Genomic DNA, 19,852 nt, shown 5'->3' on the forward strand with positions numbered 1-19,852 from the left:
TAAAAAGGTGAAAATATATAGAAAAATCTGCATACTACTCCGTTGACATCCAAGATACTTGTAGTGGATGCTATGTGCCTTTTAGCTGTCAGAGAACACGCAGGGTATCTTACTCCTAGTGTTTTCTCTTGTTCTTATACATGATACTTGATAAACCTCTCAAGTGTGGTTACTTGCATCAGTTTGTCAAGGTCTACCATCCCAATTCTCTCAATATATACAGGTCTGCCATCTCTATCAACTCCGTGGTATCCATGAGGATAGCATTTCTTCACTTCTCTGTACTCCGTAAATTTGAACTCCTAATGTGAATCCCATAAACAAATCAAATTCAACAGTAGTCAGTAGCATCATTATGTGAATCCCATAAAATGGCTTGAAAAATACAGAGTTATTATAAAAGTAGGGAGGTCACAAGATCTACAAAAAAAAATAGTTGTTAGCCATATCGTAGTTTTGTTCTTTACAGCATTCAAATTTCCACATCAAGAAATATGTAGAAACCTTTAAAGTACATAAATTAATAAACACAACACATGATCATTATTCATTAGACATTTCATACTCCAAATATGTTTTGCTGGCATTAGTAATTTCCATATAACCATAATGATTGTTCTAGAGTAAGCATGTAAAGAACTGCTTGTTCAGAATTCATAATAGGTAACAGAGTATTCGTAAGATATTTAACCATCCATGGAGCTATGAAACTTTGTATATTTTGGATAGTCGTGACTAACAATAAGAATATTGTGACTTTAAAATGCTATGTAGACTTCATATAACTTTTGGGGTTAAATCACAATCATTAGCAGCTCATTGGAAGAGAAGGGATTGGTTACTTGGAGTTGTGCTAGAAGCCTTGAAAAATTATTTCTTGCACATTTAATTGCCTGTCACAGTTGCAGAATTTTCATGTTGTATTACAATCATATTGTATGTACTTACAATTATATTTCATGTTGTATCACAAACATTTATTTGTCTATTCTGTGTCAAGGTTTCTTTTAATATATATTGTCTCTCATCTCCTTCTCTGACTAGTTGAACCACCTTTTAGGAGCTCACCTAGGGCACCAAGATCAATCAGGAACAGGATAGTATCCTCAGATTCAAAAAACAAAGTCAATGGAAAAGCTGTTATGAAATCAAGATATGTATCCACTGTTCGATTTCTCCAGATGGCTCACCCGCCTTAGAGACTATCTGTTCGAAGTTTCACCACCTGAGAAGGATTTTGGAAGAAGACTCATCAAGTGATAATTCATCCCTTATCAGCAGCAATTATGATGAAGGTTCTTGCATTACTGATAGCACATGTGAATCAACTAGTACTGATGACTTTGCAGATTATATTTTTGGTGATTTGGGACGTGGCTGGGGTGGCAAGCTCAGAAATTCTGATCCTGACACTTCCTCTGCATTGCCATCAATTTGCAATTATTTGATCCCATGTCGATCTATGTACCTTGTATATAAGTTTAAAGATGGTGTAATAATAAAGTGTGCACAAGTTATTAACCATTTGAATCCTGTAACATGGTTTTTGGCATAGTGCAAAAGTATTATTTAGTTCTTGTTAAGATAGTAGGTCTGTGAGTGCTGTATTTAAAAGTTGGAAAAAAAAATAAAAATTTCTTCCTTAAGACCGGTTCAGAAGTGGTTCGAAACCGGTTCGAAAGTGGTTCTAGTTCGAAACCGGTTTGAAACCAGTTCATAAGCGGTTCGGCTTGAACCGATTCCGAACCGGTTCGAACCGGTTTTAAACCGAACCGAATCAGTTTTATTTTAAAAAAACCGGTTCAACTAACCGGTTCTTCAAAAAAATCGGTTCGGGTCGACCCATGCCCAGTGGCGGACGCAGGAGTTTTATTGAGAGGGGGCGAAAAATAAAAATACCTCTTCATAAATAAATGTATTTCAAATACAATACAGACTTAATATGCAAAAAATTGAAAGAAATCTATTACAGAAATTAAGATCATTTCACTTGACTCTTACTCTACGTGTTTTCATATTGTTAAACCTATCTACAATAAAATAGATCCATAAAATGTTTAAATAAATTATAGATAAATAAATAAATTAAAAAAATGTATGTTGAAATGCATTGTACCTAAATGATGCTTGGACAAGCTGTTGAATCCAGTAAAATTATTCAAATATAATCATCAAGATATATTGTAGAACAATACTCCAGCAAGCTAACCAACATTGAAAAGTAAACACTTCTAGATCTCAGAGTCCAAAAAATAAGAAAATACAGACTAAAAAAATACACTAACAGATCAATAAATGAAGCATTTGAAAATTTGAAATATTACAAGTCCCCAATAAATATGTTGTTATGCTCTATTGTATTTCACCTTGAGTTTTATTTTTTTTATTTTTTTTATTGGTTCATCCATATTCTGAATTTTTTTTTTAGTTTATTTGTCCAACACAATTTATTCTTTCAGTTTCAAAAGTAATCCTTAATGAAAAATTAAAGCATTAAAAAATATTAACGCACCGAATATCGGTATAAAAAATGTTAGTTAATGGAAGATAATGAGTCAAAACAAAACATTCAAAGCATAGGGATGATATGAACGAATTCGAAACAAAACAATCAAATAATAGCAGCATTGTTAATTTCATAAAAAAATAGAGATAGTAAGAGACCTGAGCCGAGAAGATTTGTTAAAATTGAGAGAAAGGATTTTTTCCATGGGGATGCAGATGGGGCCATGATTGAGTGTAGTGTGATATCTTATGGTGTCATGGAAAAAAAGTTTATATTATACAAATTTTAAAACAAATAATTGAATAATATTACTCAAATTTTATTTATATGCGGGGGCCCACCCTAGCCCCCCTCTAAATCCGCATATGTCCATCCCTACGCTCACGTTTACATAAACCCAAATCTCCTAACTCCTTGTCTTTTCTTTTTCTTTTTCTTTTTATTTTCTATGTTGTGGGATTTTTTTCTTATTTATTTTAATTCATCCACGATCTCCGTTCCATAGCCACAAAACTAACAACAACTCTTCTCATTTAGGGGCATTTGGTAGAAATTTTTTTTTATCTGAAAAATAATTATTATAGGAATATATTGAGAAATATATTTTTGCTGGAATGTTATTAAAAAAGTGTTTATGGTATAGCAAAATTTTCCTGGGGTTTAATGGTTAAATTTACTGAGTGTGTATTTGATTGGTTATGAAATATTAGTGGGGATGTGAGGTTATTTTACGAAAATAAATCCAACTTTACCTTTTGTTTGAAACGTTGTATCTAACATTACTGAAGACAAAGAAGAACGGATCTGGGTTTGCTTAAAAAATACAGGAGAACACAAAACTTTATAGATATTGGAGGATGTGACAAACATTGAAAATGCACAGCTACCAAATGGAGTTGACGCGATGGCCAGAAAGTAGAGGGGTCACACAGTCATGAGTGGCTAAAAGTTTTGCCACATCCACTCTGCTTCATGCATGCAGCCAATATGTCAAGATACCAATATACCTTGCAATGTGTAAACGGGTAAATCTCCAAGCTTGGACAGTGGAGTAGATCTTGTTCCAAAAAGATGCCGACAACTAGACAGAGAGGGAGCAACAAATGCTTTCACACACATATCGTACAAAAAAGAAGGTTAATTTGTTCAACATTTTCGCGGCTTATTTTTCACTTCCCCAGGCAAAAAACATTTCCATCTAATCCATGGAACTATTGAGCCAAGGACCATACAAAAGTTTGCACACAACACCCATTGTCGGAAAAAATATATAGCTTGAAAAGTTATTGTTTTTTTGGTACCAAAAGTGGGGTTGTTATTTCCCCAAACATGGTTTCCCGGCCACTAACTAACTCACAAAAGACTACAACAGAATCTCCTCCTTTACACCTAACTTTTCCCCAACAGAAACTAACTCCCTTGCAATTGATTCCCCCTTCAGCACACATAATCTTGTCCCAAACTCTAATGGGCCTGTCCATAGAGCTCTTGTTATCACAGCCCCTCATAGGTTCCTCATCAATCATCGCCTGTTGGATTGTAAGCAGAGATCTAGCGGTTGCGGTTCATCAAAGAGATATGACCAAGACATCACTAACAGGTCCACTTTGTGTGATTGAAAGTGAGAGAGAGACTCATACTAGAGATAAAAAAATGGGTCAACTTGTTCCATTAGCCACTATTCTATGCTTAAGGGCAAAAAGTCCATAGGATAAGGTTGATAATAATAAAGGTATGCACAGTTCAAAAGTCTTATAGGATAAGGTTAACCCGTTGGTCATACAAAAATTACAATTTCAAAAAGTTTCATTACTTTTATTGAATCCAATGCATTTAAAATTATTTTAATAAATTAATATTTGACACTTTCGTAAAATATTCCATAGAAAATATAAGTAATACTTATAATAAAAAATTTATTTAGTAAACTTTTTATTATAGGTTAAAAATTTAATGTTTTAATTTTTTTAGTTAAATAAGACTTTACATAACTATAATATTCTAATATTTTACTTTCTTTAATTCTACAATATTAATATTATAAATGACGTGACTTTAATATATATATATATATATATATATATATATATATATATTGTTATTAATATTATTTTTTGACAAAGAAAAAACTATTTTAAAGAAGTTCTAATATAACAAAAAACATATAAATAACGCATAAAAGAAAACATCATATTAATGCAGCAAATTGGGTAATTGAAAAAGAAGAAGAAAAAAACCCCAAAACATTATAAAATTATGTAGGCGATCGCCCCTATTCAATTTTCTCAAAGGACTACTAAATTACTCATCATATTTTTGTAACAACTATTTGTTACGTTTTTCCCTATTTTGTTAAAAGATAATATTATTTGAATTAATTTAAAAGATACTGATATGGATAATTACACAGGCCCTTCAGGGTTAACGTCCAGAAAGGCCCCAAGCAGAACACAGGCCCCATAACGCGCGATACATGCATTTCGCAGAAGGACCAAGAAGCGTAATTGCTTTATTGCGTAGAACCGCCTTATGTAACTTAAAGGATAAGGAAGGATTCTATGACAGGCTGAGATCCACCGTGCATGCAGACCAACACACGAAAGACAACTTCAGTTTGCCACACTCTAAGAAGATCAACAATTTTGTAGACTTATAGCCTGAAAGGCACCAGCTGAGACAGATAAGTCTGCAGCCCATAACAACCAATGAGGAGGCATGTCGTCTACCGAAGGCGGCATAAGTCTTGCAATAAATATAAAGGGTACAAACCCAGGTATGATAATCTGATTTCCATAAAACATAACATAAACCTTGCATTGATACTGACTTGAGCGTCAGAGTATCTTTGCAGGTACCCCCTAGTCATCTCCATTGCGCCAGAAGTCTTCACCAACCATCACCTATACAATGAATGTCTTCAGCCCACAAAACACTGTTTGCGACCCAAAGTCTTCAACATTCAACCGTGTATGATTTATCTAATCCATATTGAACTGGTCTGATCATAAAGAAAAAAGAAGGTAAAACCTTAGCTGGTTAAAACTTCCAATACGCAGAAACAGAAAGGTAAAGCCTTAACTGGTTAAAACTTCTGATACAAAGAAAGAGGAAGGTAAAACCTTAATTGGTTAAAACTTCTAGTCCACAAAATGTCAAAAGAAGTGCACAGGAAGAAAAAGATCAAAAACTTCGTTGGTCTACACTTCTATTACGCGAAGAAAACGCACAAGTTAAAGTGGCATCCAAAATTATTCAAGCGGCATCAAACCAAGAAAACATTCACAATACGGTATGCAATTATATGAACTTTAACTATATACAAAATCTTGCAAACCTTAAAGCACTAGCAAAGTACAAAACATAGCGCCAAATAAAGGCACAATGAAATGCACCCTCATACTTAAAAGCTTAGAGCACCCAGATTAGGAAGCTTAGATTCACATCGCGCAACATGTGAAAACGATATTACAATTTAACACAAGAACAAGCAGACACATTAAGAAATGAAGACAAATTATAAATATTTGAAAACACTCATTATCCAGCACAAAATCAAATAGTTTGGACTCATTATCCAGACCATGTGATAATTGTCTTACAAAATATATCATTAGTACAAAAAAAATAACGGAGATTTGAAAGGTGGTCTTAAATCGCCTAGATGGACATATCACGAGGCCCATCTGCTGCATCAGTTTGGTTGTCTGCTGTATTTTCTGGCACAATTGGTTGCGCAGGAGTCTCGATGTCCATTGCGCTTACTAAACCCATTGGCTCCTCCTTTTGCTAGTCATTTAACTTCATCAACTATCCATTCTTCACAAAATGAAGATAATGAACATTCTCCAGCTTCGCCGTTAGATTAAAAAGGAACACCTACTCAAGGATATTCTCATAAGTGCCAACAGCCTCATTTTCAAACAGTCCTTGATATCTTGCCACCTCAGAATTCAGACTCGTCTTCTCTTCATCTAAGGACCCAATGGTTGCCAATAAGTCCTTCACTTGGTTTGACAGGACAGTCTTTTGCGTTTTGAGTGTAGCATTACTGGCCTTTAACTCTTTCAGTACAGCTCTTGCGACATGTCAGTTTTTTCATCTTTAGCCATCTTCTTGGCTCGTTCAAATTCAGCAAGCAGGTTGGTCTTCTCATCTCGCAACATCTCAATCCGCTCCTTAAAGAAGGCAACATTACCTACCAAATAGAAGACACAATTCCAAGACGAAAGGGGGTTAGCCAAAAAATGCTTTGATAAATAGGAAACCTTACGTAGATTCAGCAAGGTATTATACATACCAGTTAGCGACATTAAACGTTGATTTGCTATATTTCTTTGCCACCTCTCTTTCCCAGTCACCCATCTCAGCCTTTTCAATCAAATGGCCAATTTCTTTGCCCTTAGCGTATAAGCAATCCTCCATGTCCCAGTCACCTCCCCAATAGGTTGAATCTTGGAAAGAAGAGCTGGATTCTGCGGCTTTTCTTTTCTTGCCCCTTAATGATTGGATTATTTCTTTCTTCTTCTTTGAAGAGGAAGGCACTTCTTTGGAGATATGAGGACCAGGGGAAGTAAGGCACGTTGCGCCATGACTTGATTGTGCACCTGAGGGTGATGCACAAGTACATGTTTGTTGTATTCGGATCAGGGAAATAAAGAAATTTGGATCCTCAGATACATCAAAGGAGCACCGGGAAAAGGTTTGTTGTATTCGGATCAGGGAAATACAGAAATTTGTGGTTATTCAGATGCTGATTGGGCAGGATCACCCTCGGACAGGCGCTCTACTTCCGGCTATTGTGTCTTCTTTGGAGGAAACTTAATTTCTTCGAAGAGCAAGAAACAACCTGTTGTTGCTCGATCTAGTGTAGTAGCTGAGTATCGTGCAATGGCAAATACTACCTGTGAGTTAATCTGGTTAAAGCAGTTGATTCAGGAGCTTCATCTTTGTGAACAGAAACAACCCATGACACTCATTTGTGATAATCAAGTTGTGCTACATATATCCTCTTATCTTGTATTTCATGAGAGAACCAAATATATAGAGATTGATTGTCACTTCATTCGAGAAAAGATTCAGTCAGGAGAAATCAAGACAGCTTTTGTCAACTCTTCTGATCAACTAGCGGATGTCTTCACTAAAGCTCTTAGAGGTCCTCGGGTTGAATACATTTGTAGCAAGCTTGGTGCTCACAATATATATGCACCAGCTTGAGGGGGAGTGTTAGAATATATTAGATATGATTAGATATGATTGAATATGATTAGATATGATTGGATTACTTCCTATCTGTAAATATTCTGATTGGATTAGGTCTGGGCCTTTCACTTAAGCCCATTAGGGTCTCTATATATTGTAACTCTCTGAATTAGTTCAATACACAACATATTATTTTATATTCAAGTATATAAAACGGACAAGGTTATTGAAACTTGAAATAATATCTAATTCATAAGGGGCTACTTCCACAAAGACCCCGGAAGAAGCAAGCTTCCCCAAGATTGAATTATGCCTCAGAATCATACTTCATTGCATGATCCCCACTTCACCAAAACCCAAATCAAGTCAAAGCTGCTCTAGGCCTATAGGTGCTACTGCTGCCATCAACCAATAGCAAGAAATACTCACTTTCAACATCCTGATTCATTATATATAACGAGTCTAAATAAACCAAGAATAATCAATGTGGCATGGACAATCCTCATGCTCACCAAATAAGGCAACAAAGCCCAACAGAGTATCAGCTCAATAAACCAAAATGAAACTAAAAATATAAGCAGCATCCAATCATATCAGCATAAGCATGTAAACAACAGTCAACTAAGCTCCGGCCTCCTGCCGCCTGAGGTCTCAACCCCCGATGTACCTGAACCTGAAAATGTGCCCCAAACATTGGGTGAGATCTCTAAAAAGAAATCTCAGTAAGCCAAGGGGTCCTCAAGGATCTCTCCACCCCAAGCTCACTTACATGTGCAATATAAGTTCAAAAGCAAATAAACAATATAAGTTCCAAAATCTGTGCAATGCAGAATATAATCATGTCATGTGTGTCAAGAATCCTACTGGCCAGAGAATAAACATGCAGGATTTACACACGTCTACAACCTACAGTACAAGACGCCACTTGTACCTCACCCACAGAATCACCATATTGTATGACGCTACATACTTAGGCTTACCGTCTAGGTGGAACAACACATACATGTCATAAGGCACTTGCACTTAACAGCTCAAAAGCATTTCAATAAACATCATTTCATGAAAACACATCATGCATATAAACCATCCCCCCGTGGGGTACGGTGGAACCAACAATGGGCAAAACCGAGGACACGAAAGCTTACCTCGCAAGCTAGCTATCCAACACAAGAGTCCAACCCAGTCCAATGTCCACAAACAGCTCTCTCACAGTCTGTTTATACCAACAATCATATCGATATTCATAATCTAATAGTTCATGACAATACGACAACGTTTTCCTTTTACGTTTCATGCCATTAGGCTTCTCACAAAGCCACAAGCCCTTAATCTAAGTGATTCTGACTTAGTTTAATTATTACAGGGGTTCAACTTTACCAATCATGTGTCCACAAACCCAAAATACCATTCTGTATGAACAGAACAGTGACCATCTCGAAATTTTCAGTATATCCGGATATATGTCGAGGCCATATCCGAATACCCATATCCAGATATCTCAAACCCCATATCAGGATATCATATCCGGATATTTCGCGACAGAATGCAGTTTCTGCATTTCGCGAGATATCACTCCAAGATTGCTCTTTTAACGATTTCAGAAGCTCAAACATACATTTCTAGGTGTGTTTAACATTACCCACCCTTAAGTTATTAACTTTAGCTTGCTACATGCATCAAGGTTCATTCTTTCCAAAGAAAACTCAAGAACAAAGGTGGTGAACTTTACCCAAGGCTTAAAACAGAAGCAAATGGTGCTCTTGGAGCTCACCAATCAGCCACACAACACTGACTTCACAAGGCTACGAATTTGCCTTCCAAGCTTGGTCCTTTTATCAACAATGGTAGCTTCTTGAAGCTCAAAATGCCATCATAATGGCTCCCACAACTCACACCAAGAAGTCAGCCCCCCAACCCTCACTCAACTAACACTCAACTCAGAAATAGATCACCTTACACTCTCTAAAGTCTTATGCACACTCACACATGGAGATTTAGTGAAGAAACCAAGAGAAAAGGTGATCTCTTTGCTCACAAGGTGAAGAGGAAGAGGGTGGCAAGCATGGAAAGCTCAAGATTCAGAAGAGAGGCACGTAGAGTGTGAGATTTCTGACCTAGAAATATGTGCCATTAAGTATATTTAGGCGTATTAAGATTAATCACACTGTATTAGAACTAATGGCTACGTTTATCATTTTAATCCCAAATTTTGAATTCAGAACCTAGCCATTTTCCAAAGATTTGTCATATTTTTATTTTATTTTTCACAACACTTTGCCGGTACACGCTTTTACGTAGCCGGTATCAGTCTTGACACCAATTTTCATTATTTTGACTTGAAACTTGTTATACCAGTCCTATATATTATTCTAGGAATATTCATGCACTTATTATAATTTTTTGTGATACTTCATCGGTACGCAATTATACCGTAGAGCAGAATCGGTATCTGCACTTTTCGTCAGAAAAGCGACATTCAGCATTATTAAGCCATTATATTAATTATTCTTACCTTACCATAATTATTTAAGGTCAATTATGAAATTATTCACTTAAGCTCATAATTAATTAATTAAATTGATAATTTAACGGTGCGGGTTCTTACAATCACATTTATCACTGGCAACAAAGTTATTCTTATAATGTAATGCATTTGTTTAATTTCAAAACTGTGAAATTTTATAATAAAAATGAACCGAAGAGTTATGTGCATAGAGCACAAAAACCCAAGGGGCAATCCAAATGTAGAAAGATGGAGAGAAAATTATTTATTTGTGTATGTATACATATACATGATTGAATAACAAGGAAAAAAAAATCAAATTGAGCCTCCAATGAAAAATTACCCAACACAAAATTTTCTATTTGAATAAAAATCTAAACTATGAGGTTAAAAAAATCATAGCAGCTATGGAAGCAGCATATAGGCTAGTCTCAAGAACACTCCACCAATGCTTCTAATTCCTTGACTATTTGATCTACAGCATGCACGATCATCTTCTTTATCTGTTTCATTAAAAATCATCCACCATAAACAAACATAAAATAAGAAAATGTTGGCTAACATCACAATTTCTTATACAACTTAAGTAGGTTGAAGCTAAGGAAGAGAGGAGGATAGTAGATAAGGAAATATGTTATAGAAGAAAATCACCTCTAGCTTATCTTCCCTCGCCTTGTGATTCCTAGGAAGACGACGAAATTCATCCTTTAATCGCAAGCACATATGAATATTCTCAGGAGACACAAAATCTGAAGCAACTTTAGTGCATGACTGCAAGATTTCCATTATTGTAATTAGAGTTAAAGGGGTACAATAAATAAAAATATGATAATGAGGCAATCTAATATGTGTCAAAGAGAAGTTTTACCTTGAGATTCCTAACTTGGTGTGGACATCCAGCAGGAATAAATACTGCCTCTCCAAGTTTCTGCTCAAACGTCCAAGGTTCTACACCTGAAAGTTAAGATTTGGGTAAATAACTAATTGTAGGCATTGCCCAAGTTGTTTGCAATTCTATGAACTAACTACTAACCAAATTCTTCCTTCAGCTTCTTCTTGTGCTCCAAAGTCAAATAAAAACATTGGTCATGAATTGGATGGACAACCTAACCAGAATAGAAAATAATGAACCCCAAAGCATAAGAAGCAAGGATAAGCACAAATATAAGACAAATATAACAATACCTTTTGAACTGGACAACAATAAGTATGTCTAAATTCTTTAGAATGTTTTCGTAGATATGCTTCTAACTTTTCAGTATCCTCCCTCCGAAAGATGTCCCAAAGAGCACCACCTGTTTCTGTTGTTTCTTTAGAGACAGCAGCCACATCATTTGGAAATATCTTTCCATTGACTTTATGGCACTTCTTCTGGCATTCAGCAACCTGAGCAAGACACTCTTTCTCATCTTGGGCCTTGTGTGCTTTCTTTAATTTTGAAATAACAGGGTGTTGTTCATCAGTTAATGTAACCTCAGCTGTATGAGTCAAAATATTCACCTGTGGAAATTATTGAACAAGAAATTAGAAATAAAAATTGAAGTAAATGTGCTAGCATTTGATACCTGACACAAGATATAAAGAAAATTTCTAAAGATGGAAATATATTATTTGTTATTAAAAGAGCATAATATTTGCATTTTGCAAAAAAAAAAAATGCCTTAGATTAATTAGAAGTTTCATGCATTCTCTAAGAACAGAATATAATCATTTGCCATCTTACAATATGGTTACCCATATTAACAAACTATAAATTCCAAGTTTCAACCATATAAAAACAACATTTTAAACTACGAAAAGTAAAGCTATAATTTCTACAACCGAAGGAATGGCTCAAATTCAACAAAGAACAAACAAGAGAAATTAAAAAATTATTTAAGAAGCACCAGCATAACATGAAGAAAACTAGGATTTTGTATTCAATGAACAAATATAATGTAGTTTCTAACAAGGCTTTAAATAATAGAAATTATATGTTACAAGGTATCATACCGCATCAGACATATCACAGTGAAGCTTTGTTACAGAGTCCCCTCTGCCAAGTTCTTCTTTAGTCCCATATGCAATATAGGTTTTAGGACCCATGTCAGGCTTTAGGACATGAGCTGGTAACTTTGCAGCAAGGTTGAGGATTCCAGCTCGAGGATCACTGTACTCTTGAAATGGTAAACAACGGATAAATTCATCACAATGCCGGGGCAAAAGATCTTCAAACTTGTCAGAGGGGGGCCAGTCTTTTAGCTTGAGCATCTCTGGCCAGAGATTCATATATGTTCTTCCTTTCGTATAACCTTTAAAGAAATCACGAATGAGAATTTCTACCTGCAAAGGTTTAGAAGGGTGTTAATCAGAGTTCTAATATTATATGCAGGAAATACAAAGTGAAATTGTTATTCTTAACATTAAGAAGGAAATGAATAAGAAAAAAGACATGATTACTGGAAATGAATAAAATACCCACTGTCCATTACAATATAAAAGAAATATAATATCATATGCTTTACACCTACCCAATTCAAAGATAGTTATTTTATGACAATGATTTTGTGGGGAAATGTTAATATAAATGCACAAAAGGATTATAGAAGCAAACCTCACAACAAGACAGACAATCAATGGCCTTCACTTTTGACGCATTTGAGCTGTTCCCTGAAACCAAATTTTCACAAAATGCTCGCCATGTGACCTTTGGCTCCCAACTCAGACCTGTCCCTTGTTTAAGAACATCCCGAACTATGATTGGTTCACCTTTAATCCAATGCTGTTGGAAGAGAAATAGCCCTTCTTCTGACAAGTCACTTGACACTGGACAGTATATGTTATTATCATTCGTGCCATCTCTAAAAGCAGCTCTTATCATAGAATTGCTGCTTAATATTGCGTCTTTCTGAAGAGTTTTGTGCTCAATTTTGCAAAAATTCTTCAGCATGTTACGAGTTTTGTCTTCCAAATTAGAAATCAGTCCATTTGGAAGCATGCACTTCAACTCCAATACACAGTCACCACAACCCCCCATTTCTTTTGGAGCACATCTAATACTTCCATCACTGTTAGCATTCCAATCAGTATATATCTTAATAGTATCCTCTGAAGTCCCTAAATCACAATATACTGGTTGAGGATGACCACCATGCATGTACTCAATGCCCTTATTATCATATTCAAGCTTCAGTTCAGGCTGGGGTGAAATACTTCCATTTCGTATTTCTTGACAGCAAGTAAGACAGATTTCAAACGAACACTTGGGGCAGCTTCTATAAAGATCAACAATAGACGTGGCACAGTGATCACTGCTCCAAGAACAAAAAAAATCAAAATAAAAGATCTTGTAAAATATAGAAGGAATCATGCTATAGTATATATTAGGCAAAGGGACAGATACAATACCAATAGATACGTTCATCGTCACTACAAGTACTTTGAGGTATCTTAATCTCAGAACATGATTTTCCTGACATGAGAGATTAGTTAGTGATGTCTCAAAAGTTAAGTAAAAAAAAAAAAAACACAGAGCTAAAGCTTAAAACCTTGTATCTTGGCTTCAATCTCATGCTCATGACTTTGTTCTTCACGAATTTGTTCCACAAACGGAAAAAGTGAATTAGTCATGTATTGCAAATATCGAACCTTTTCACAATCTTTGAACTTCCCGTTAGATGTCTGAATGGAGATAACAAATTAGAGGACAAGGCCAAAGACAAAGAAATAAAAAATATACTTTTGAACAAGAGAAAAATTAAGGGTGTCTACTGGACACTATAGTAAACTAAACCTTAATCATTCCCTTTGAACGTAAGCAGACATTGCAGTTGCAATTTTTCCTGCAAAATGGGCAACTCGCTGCTATATCTTCTATTTTCATATCGGGATACCTATGTGCAAAAATAAGAAAATAGTTATATTTTGTAAAGGTATCTAATAAAATAGATGAACAAATAAATAAATCTTTCGAATGATTATTTAGATGTAAAAAAACATACCAGTTGTTGATGCACCCCAGACAGTACATTTTCTGACATTTAGTACATGGTACAAATGCTGCTCTTTCCTTTTTCATGCACTGATGACATATTTTGGAATTTTGTTCAGTATCCTGTTAACACAAATAGTAAAGCACTTATTAAACTGTTATAAGGCTTAAATACCAAAAAAATGTCATAAACTAAGACACTTTTTATAAATGTAAGAAATAAGCATTCAGAAACGCAATCACCTTCATATTGTCCATATTTCTAGTTTTCCTTCTTGACTTTGTCCATGAAAGAGAAAGAACTTCCTCATCTTCTTCCAAATTGTTAATCTTGATATTGTCTTCCAATTTTCTTTTCTTGTTCAAGCCAGAAAGACTCTTCTTTGGCTCATGTACTTTCCTGGATGGAAGTTTAGTATTCTTTGAACTTGCCAAAATGCCTTCTTGAACCTTTCTCTTCTTTGAACCATATCTGCGCTTTCCTCTCGTTGGAATTCTGAAGGAATCTGAGCACCTTAAGAACAAATTATCCTCAGTCTGAGGATTTGACTTTCCTTGCGGTGAAAATACAAGGTCCATTCCTACTGCAGAAAAAACAGGGAATTAATATGAGATAATGGATTAACATCCGAATATTATAAGATAGGTTATCTATTTATCAGTCATTCAATGATTAAACCTGCACCAGATGCAGAGGCATCTTTGCTTGATTGAAGGGCCCGTTGGCGTGTTGTAAGAGTCATTTCCCTCTTACTGTCCATCAATACATCAACAGATTCCTTCCTCTGTTTCTTCTTTTTCTTATCCTCCAGGTCACCATCGGACACCGACTCCTCTTCGTCCTCATAATCTGTGTCCTCATACATTTTATCAGATCTAGACCTTTTCTTACCATCTTTGCCTGACCTTGACGAGGATACATTTTCCATATTCGAGACACTAGAGAGTTTCCGACGTTTCTTGCTTAATTCTTCTTCATCTCTGTAGACTGCAGAAACTTTTGATGCTTTCAGCTTTTCCAAGTATCGGATCTCATCATCCTCGTTGTCATCACCGAATTCGTCATCAAGCACACCTCTCTTTGGTACTCTCTTGCTCTTACGAACTGGTTCCGACTTGTCTCCCTGCTTACCAGATGCGTTCTTTCCAGATATCTTCCCCATCAATGATTCCTCCTTCCCACGACCAAAACCACCCTTTGAGAAATCCTTCCACGGAACGCCTTGCAGACCACTCCTCTTATCAGAAGGAGAATTATTATCATCTGAATTACTCTGTAATAACACAATTTGATGAGAGCAATCAAATGGGGTTCTAAAGTCAAAAAAGTCAAGAGAAGTTATTACATTTAATGATAAGAAATCAAGACCAAAGATATTATTCCATAAAATTAAGATCTAAATAACCAATACTATCCTTGCAGACAGGCCAGATAAGATATGACTCAATAGTCTCGTGAATGAGAAATGCCTCGATAATCTCGTGAAATAACACATTTTATAGAAATTTCGCACCTACTAGTGATTAATTCTGAAAAAGCCAAACATCCTATGGACAACTCCCAACTAAGGTATCAAGGACCAACTAAGCTATTAGGTGGAAGCACTCGGATGGTTTAAAATCTCTAACTATCCCCTTTAGGCAAGAGTCGTTTGGGCTTGGAGCATAGACAACGCACAGGCCCACTTAACCTTGCGTTAAAATTTAATTTAAGTATGAAAATTGAGACAATAAGGATTAACTACTTGGCCATAGAAACGCTGATAACATGTCATGGAGTAACTGCTAAAAGTTTAAGCGGCTTTATCTCTAACACATGTTATAACTATAAATGTTGCGGTCTAGGATGCTGTCATAAATTCTAATATAATCTATTATTGCATCCAAAACAGAAATACCTGTTGCTTTTGACGGGGTCTGGAGGCATCTGATGAACGTGAGCTCTTCATAGTCGATCCACTTCCTGAAGTACCATTGGATGCAAAGTTAACTTGAATAGTACGCGTCACACCGCCAACCTTGAGTTTAACCTTTTTAACCCTGTTCTCACTCCTCACAGCATTGCTGAGACCATCAAACCGGGTACCCCCTAAATCTTCCATTAAAGACTTGTTATTATATAATGGCACAGGTAGAATTTCTGGTGCCCCTTTCAACTACTGGTGAGGGAAAACTCTCACAAACCACAATTATTGCCGCTGCAATTGAGTTATATAAAACCATCAGCAATCATATTGATCATTCTTAAAATCAAACCATACAATTTCCAATTTAACATAACTGTTACTGCTTTCTTCTACTATTTTAAAAAAAAAAAATGACTTGAAAAAAAGCAACTCAATTTTGAATTTTAATTAAGAATTTTTTTATTTGTCACATGTTTTTCAATCGACTACAACATTTGAAGCGATAGGAGGGAAGCAGCATCATGTGGCATTTGTGTATAGTGTTGCGGTTCCGTTTACAGTCAAAACTGACCGATACGAATTATAAAATTCCTTTTTTTAGGAACAAAAACCTTCGAAACCTAAGCATGGATTAGAGTACTAAGAAGCAAAAAAAAAAAAAAAAAAAAAACAGAAAAAACTAAAGATTCAATAAAATTGAGAAGAAGAAGCAAGGGTGAATCGGGTAAAGACCTCGTTCTCGGTAACAGAATTTTCCCTTTATGCTAGCGCCCTTAGCCGTAGGGGTGGGATCAAAGGGGAAGAAGGTATTGGAGCAATGCCTTCTCTTTCGTGACTTCAATTAGAGGTAATTGGGTAGCCTTCAGTGCGAGTATGAAAGCTAGCCTCTTTGCTCTGTGCGGCGAAGGTTTGGGGTTGGGGAAGATGGCTTAAGAAAAATATGACGAAAACAGAGAAGAGCGTTTTTAATACAACCAAATAGGGGTTCATCTGCTGCTGATTCTTCTGAAAGTGCCATGTTTGGAAGACATATATAGAGCTCATAAAAGTATATGCGTGAAAATTCCGATTAAATCTTAGATTTTAAGATTCTTTTCAATCAAAGTGATTGTATCAATATAGAGCTCATAAAAGTATACGCGTGAAAATTCCGATTAAATCTTAGATTTTAAGATTCTTTTCAATCAAAGTGATTGTATCAATATAGAGCTCATAAAAATATACGCGTGAAAATTCCGATTAAATCTTAGATTTTAAGATTCTTTTCAATCAAAATTATTGTATCAAAATTTCAAACAATCTTAAGATTCTACGATTTTTTATGATTTTTTTTATTTTAGGATTTTATATTTTACGATTTTTCATCTTCATTTTAATTTTAGATAAAATTCTGATTTTAACTACCATGCGCATGACAATAATACGTTCTAAGTTTTTTTTTCATAACAGAAAAAAAAATCTTAAGAAAATTATTTGAAAAAATATAAATTAATATGAAATGATGATACATATGTTTTTATTATATAATTATCCAAAGTGATTACAATAAAAACAATAGAAAAAAAAATTAGCTTTCGAAGATATCAATTGAAATTTTTTATTAATAATTTTAATTTATTTTTATTTCATGTCCGTAACTATTCTAAATAGGCTTAATTTATGTAAAAGATTTTTAGTCAGATGTAGCCTATTATTTTTGTATAGGCTAAATTAAGGAAGCACGGTCACTTTGTTTTTTTATGAAAAAGATGTGGTGGATATTGTCATGTTTCGATATGCGATCAACGTTCTGACATATATTTTGATATGTGTTCTAACATGTATTTCGATATGTAATGTTCATGTAGATTCAAATATTTTTTATATTATTTTTTTAATTAATTATGAAAAATTAATTGATAAATTAAATTTTTTTTTGTTATGAAATTTGACATGAAAAATTAACAAGGAATAAAAAATATTTTTATTTTATATTTATGTTATAAATTTGAATATTTGATTGATTATATAATTTATTATGAACTATTGTATGTATTAAATATAAACTATATTATATATATTAAAAATGTTATTTAATATCAAAACGTGTTTTAACGTGTCGAAATCTAATATTTTTTAGAATTAACGCGTCGAAGTGTGCAAAAAAATTGATTTAATACTTTTTAATAAATTAATTACGCATTTATTACAGTTTTAAAAATAATTACACATTTATTGCACAATATGACGCCCAATTTGGCGTCACTAAAGACGCCTAAATTGGGCGTCACTCAAGGGGCAATCACGCCTAAGTTAGGCGTCACTTATCAGGTGTTGACACGTGTCATATTTTTTTTCAAAAAAAAAATAATTTAATCATAAAACTTCTGAACGCCATAACTTTTGACTCGGATGTCCAAATCAGGTAATTCTTTTTTTGATTCCACATAACTTTTCGAGATCTACGCAATGACATGTCAGTTGACATATTTTATTTCTCACAAACACAATTTAAATTTACAAGAATGGTATTATAAGAGCGGTTAAACCCAGAAGCCTCTGAGTTCTGGATTTGTGATTTAATATAAAAATAAAATAAAATTTTGATTTGTGATTTAATTTTTTTATAATAATTTTTTTATTATAACAAAAAATTTGTTTGTGATTTAAATTAAAAATAAAAATAGAAATTATTATTAATAAGGAAAACAAAATAAAGATTTGATTTGTGATTTAAACTAAAAAATCAATTTAAAAAATCTGTAGAAATAAAGCAAATAATTAAATAAATATTCTAAATCACTAAGAAAGAAAGATATTATTTTTGAAATTAATGATTAATGCTATAAGCTTCTGGGTTATTATTTGTGGTGTGAAATTAATTATGGTTTATGAATGTTTTTCAAAAATAAAATTACCTAAATTAGGCGTGATTGCCTCTTGATTGAAACCCAATTTAGACGTCATTGGTGACGTGTCAGGTGTTGACACGTGTCACAATTTTAAACTCAGAAGCCTCTGAGTTCAGGGTTTGTGATTTAATATAAAAATAAATCAAGATTTGATGTGTGATTTAAATTAAAAAAATAACAATTATTATTAATAAGGAAAACAAAATAAAGATTTGATTTGTGATTTAAACTCAAAAATCAATTTGAAAAATCTGTATTAATAAAGGAAATAATTAAATAAATATTCTAAATCTCTAAGGAAGAAGGATATTATTTTTGAAATTAATGATTAATGCTATAAGCTTCTAGGTTATTATTTGTGGTCTGAAATTAATTATGGCTTATAAATGTTTTTCAAAAATAAAATTACCTAAATTAAGCATGATTGCCTCGTGATTGAAACTCAATTTAGACGTCATTGGTGACGTGTCAGGTGTTGACACGTGTTCACACGTGTCACATTTTTAAACTTAGAAGTCTCTGAGTTCTGGGTTTGTGATTTAATATAAAAAATAAATCAAGATTTGATGTATGATTTAAATTAAAAAATAACAATTATTATTAATAAGGAAAATAAAATAAAGATTTGATTTGTGATTTAAACTCAAAAATCGATTTGAAAAATCTGTATTAATAAAGGAAATAATTAAATAAATATTCTAAATCTCTAAGGAAGAAGGATTACCTGATTTAAATTTAAATTATGTTTGTGAAATAAAATATGTCAAGTGAGATGTCATTGCGCAGATCTCGAAAAGTTATGTGAAATCAAAAAAATAATTACCTGATTTGGATACCCGAGTCAAAAGTTGTGACATTCACAAGTTTTATGATTAA

The 19,852-nt window shown here is 34.0% G+C and overlaps 3 protein-coding genes across 3 annotated transcripts in view; all 3 read right to left on the reverse strand.

Annotated features, from left to right (window-relative positions):
* Positions 1–10,582: 10,582 nt before the first annotated feature.
* LOC133291685 (lysine-specific demethylase JMJ26-like) lies at positions 10,583–14,757 on the reverse strand. Its single transcript, XM_061489986.1, has 12 exons — positions 14,422–14,757; positions 14,189–14,301; positions 13,981–14,080; positions 13,736–13,868; positions 13,596–13,659; positions 12,802–13,498; positions 12,201–12,530; positions 11,394–11,708; positions 11,242–11,314; positions 11,077–11,162; positions 10,860–10,979; positions 10,583–10,711 (listed from the first exon to the last, which is right to left on the reverse strand). The coding sequence occupies exons 1-12, from the start codon at positions 14,755–14,757 to the stop codon at positions 10,640–10,642; spliced, it is 2,439 nt and encodes an 812-aa protein (XP_061345970.1). The 3' UTR covers positions 10,583–10,639.
* Positions 14,758–14,840: 83 nt separating this feature from the next.
* LOC133291686 (uncharacterized) lies at positions 14,841–16,280 on the reverse strand. The gene is made up of 2 exons (XM_061489987.1): positions 16,077–16,280; positions 14,841–15,452 (listed from the first exon to the last, which is right to left on the reverse strand). The coding sequence occupies exons 1-2, from the start codon at positions 16,278–16,280 to the stop codon at positions 14,841–14,843; spliced, it is 816 nt and encodes a 271-aa protein (XP_061345971.1).
* The window catches only part of LOC133291683 (uncharacterized), a 54,331-nt gene continuing 50,436 nt past the window's right edge, over positions 15,958–19,852 (reverse strand). Inside the window, exon 8 of the transcript XR_009748828.1 lies at positions 15,958–16,003. The gene's annotated coding sequence lies outside the window, so the exon portion shown is untranslated. The remainder of the gene's footprint in view (positions 16,004–19,852) is intronic.

Source organism: Gastrolobium bilobum, unplaced genomic scaffold (genome assembly GCF_033153095.1).
Source record: "Gastrolobium bilobum isolate Gb01-03AN ecotype WA unplaced genomic scaffold, APGP_CSIRO_Gbil_v1 utg2692, whole genome shotgun sequence".
NCBI classification, from domain to species: Eukaryota; Viridiplantae; Streptophyta; class Magnoliopsida; order Fabales; family Fabaceae; genus Gastrolobium; species Gastrolobium bilobum.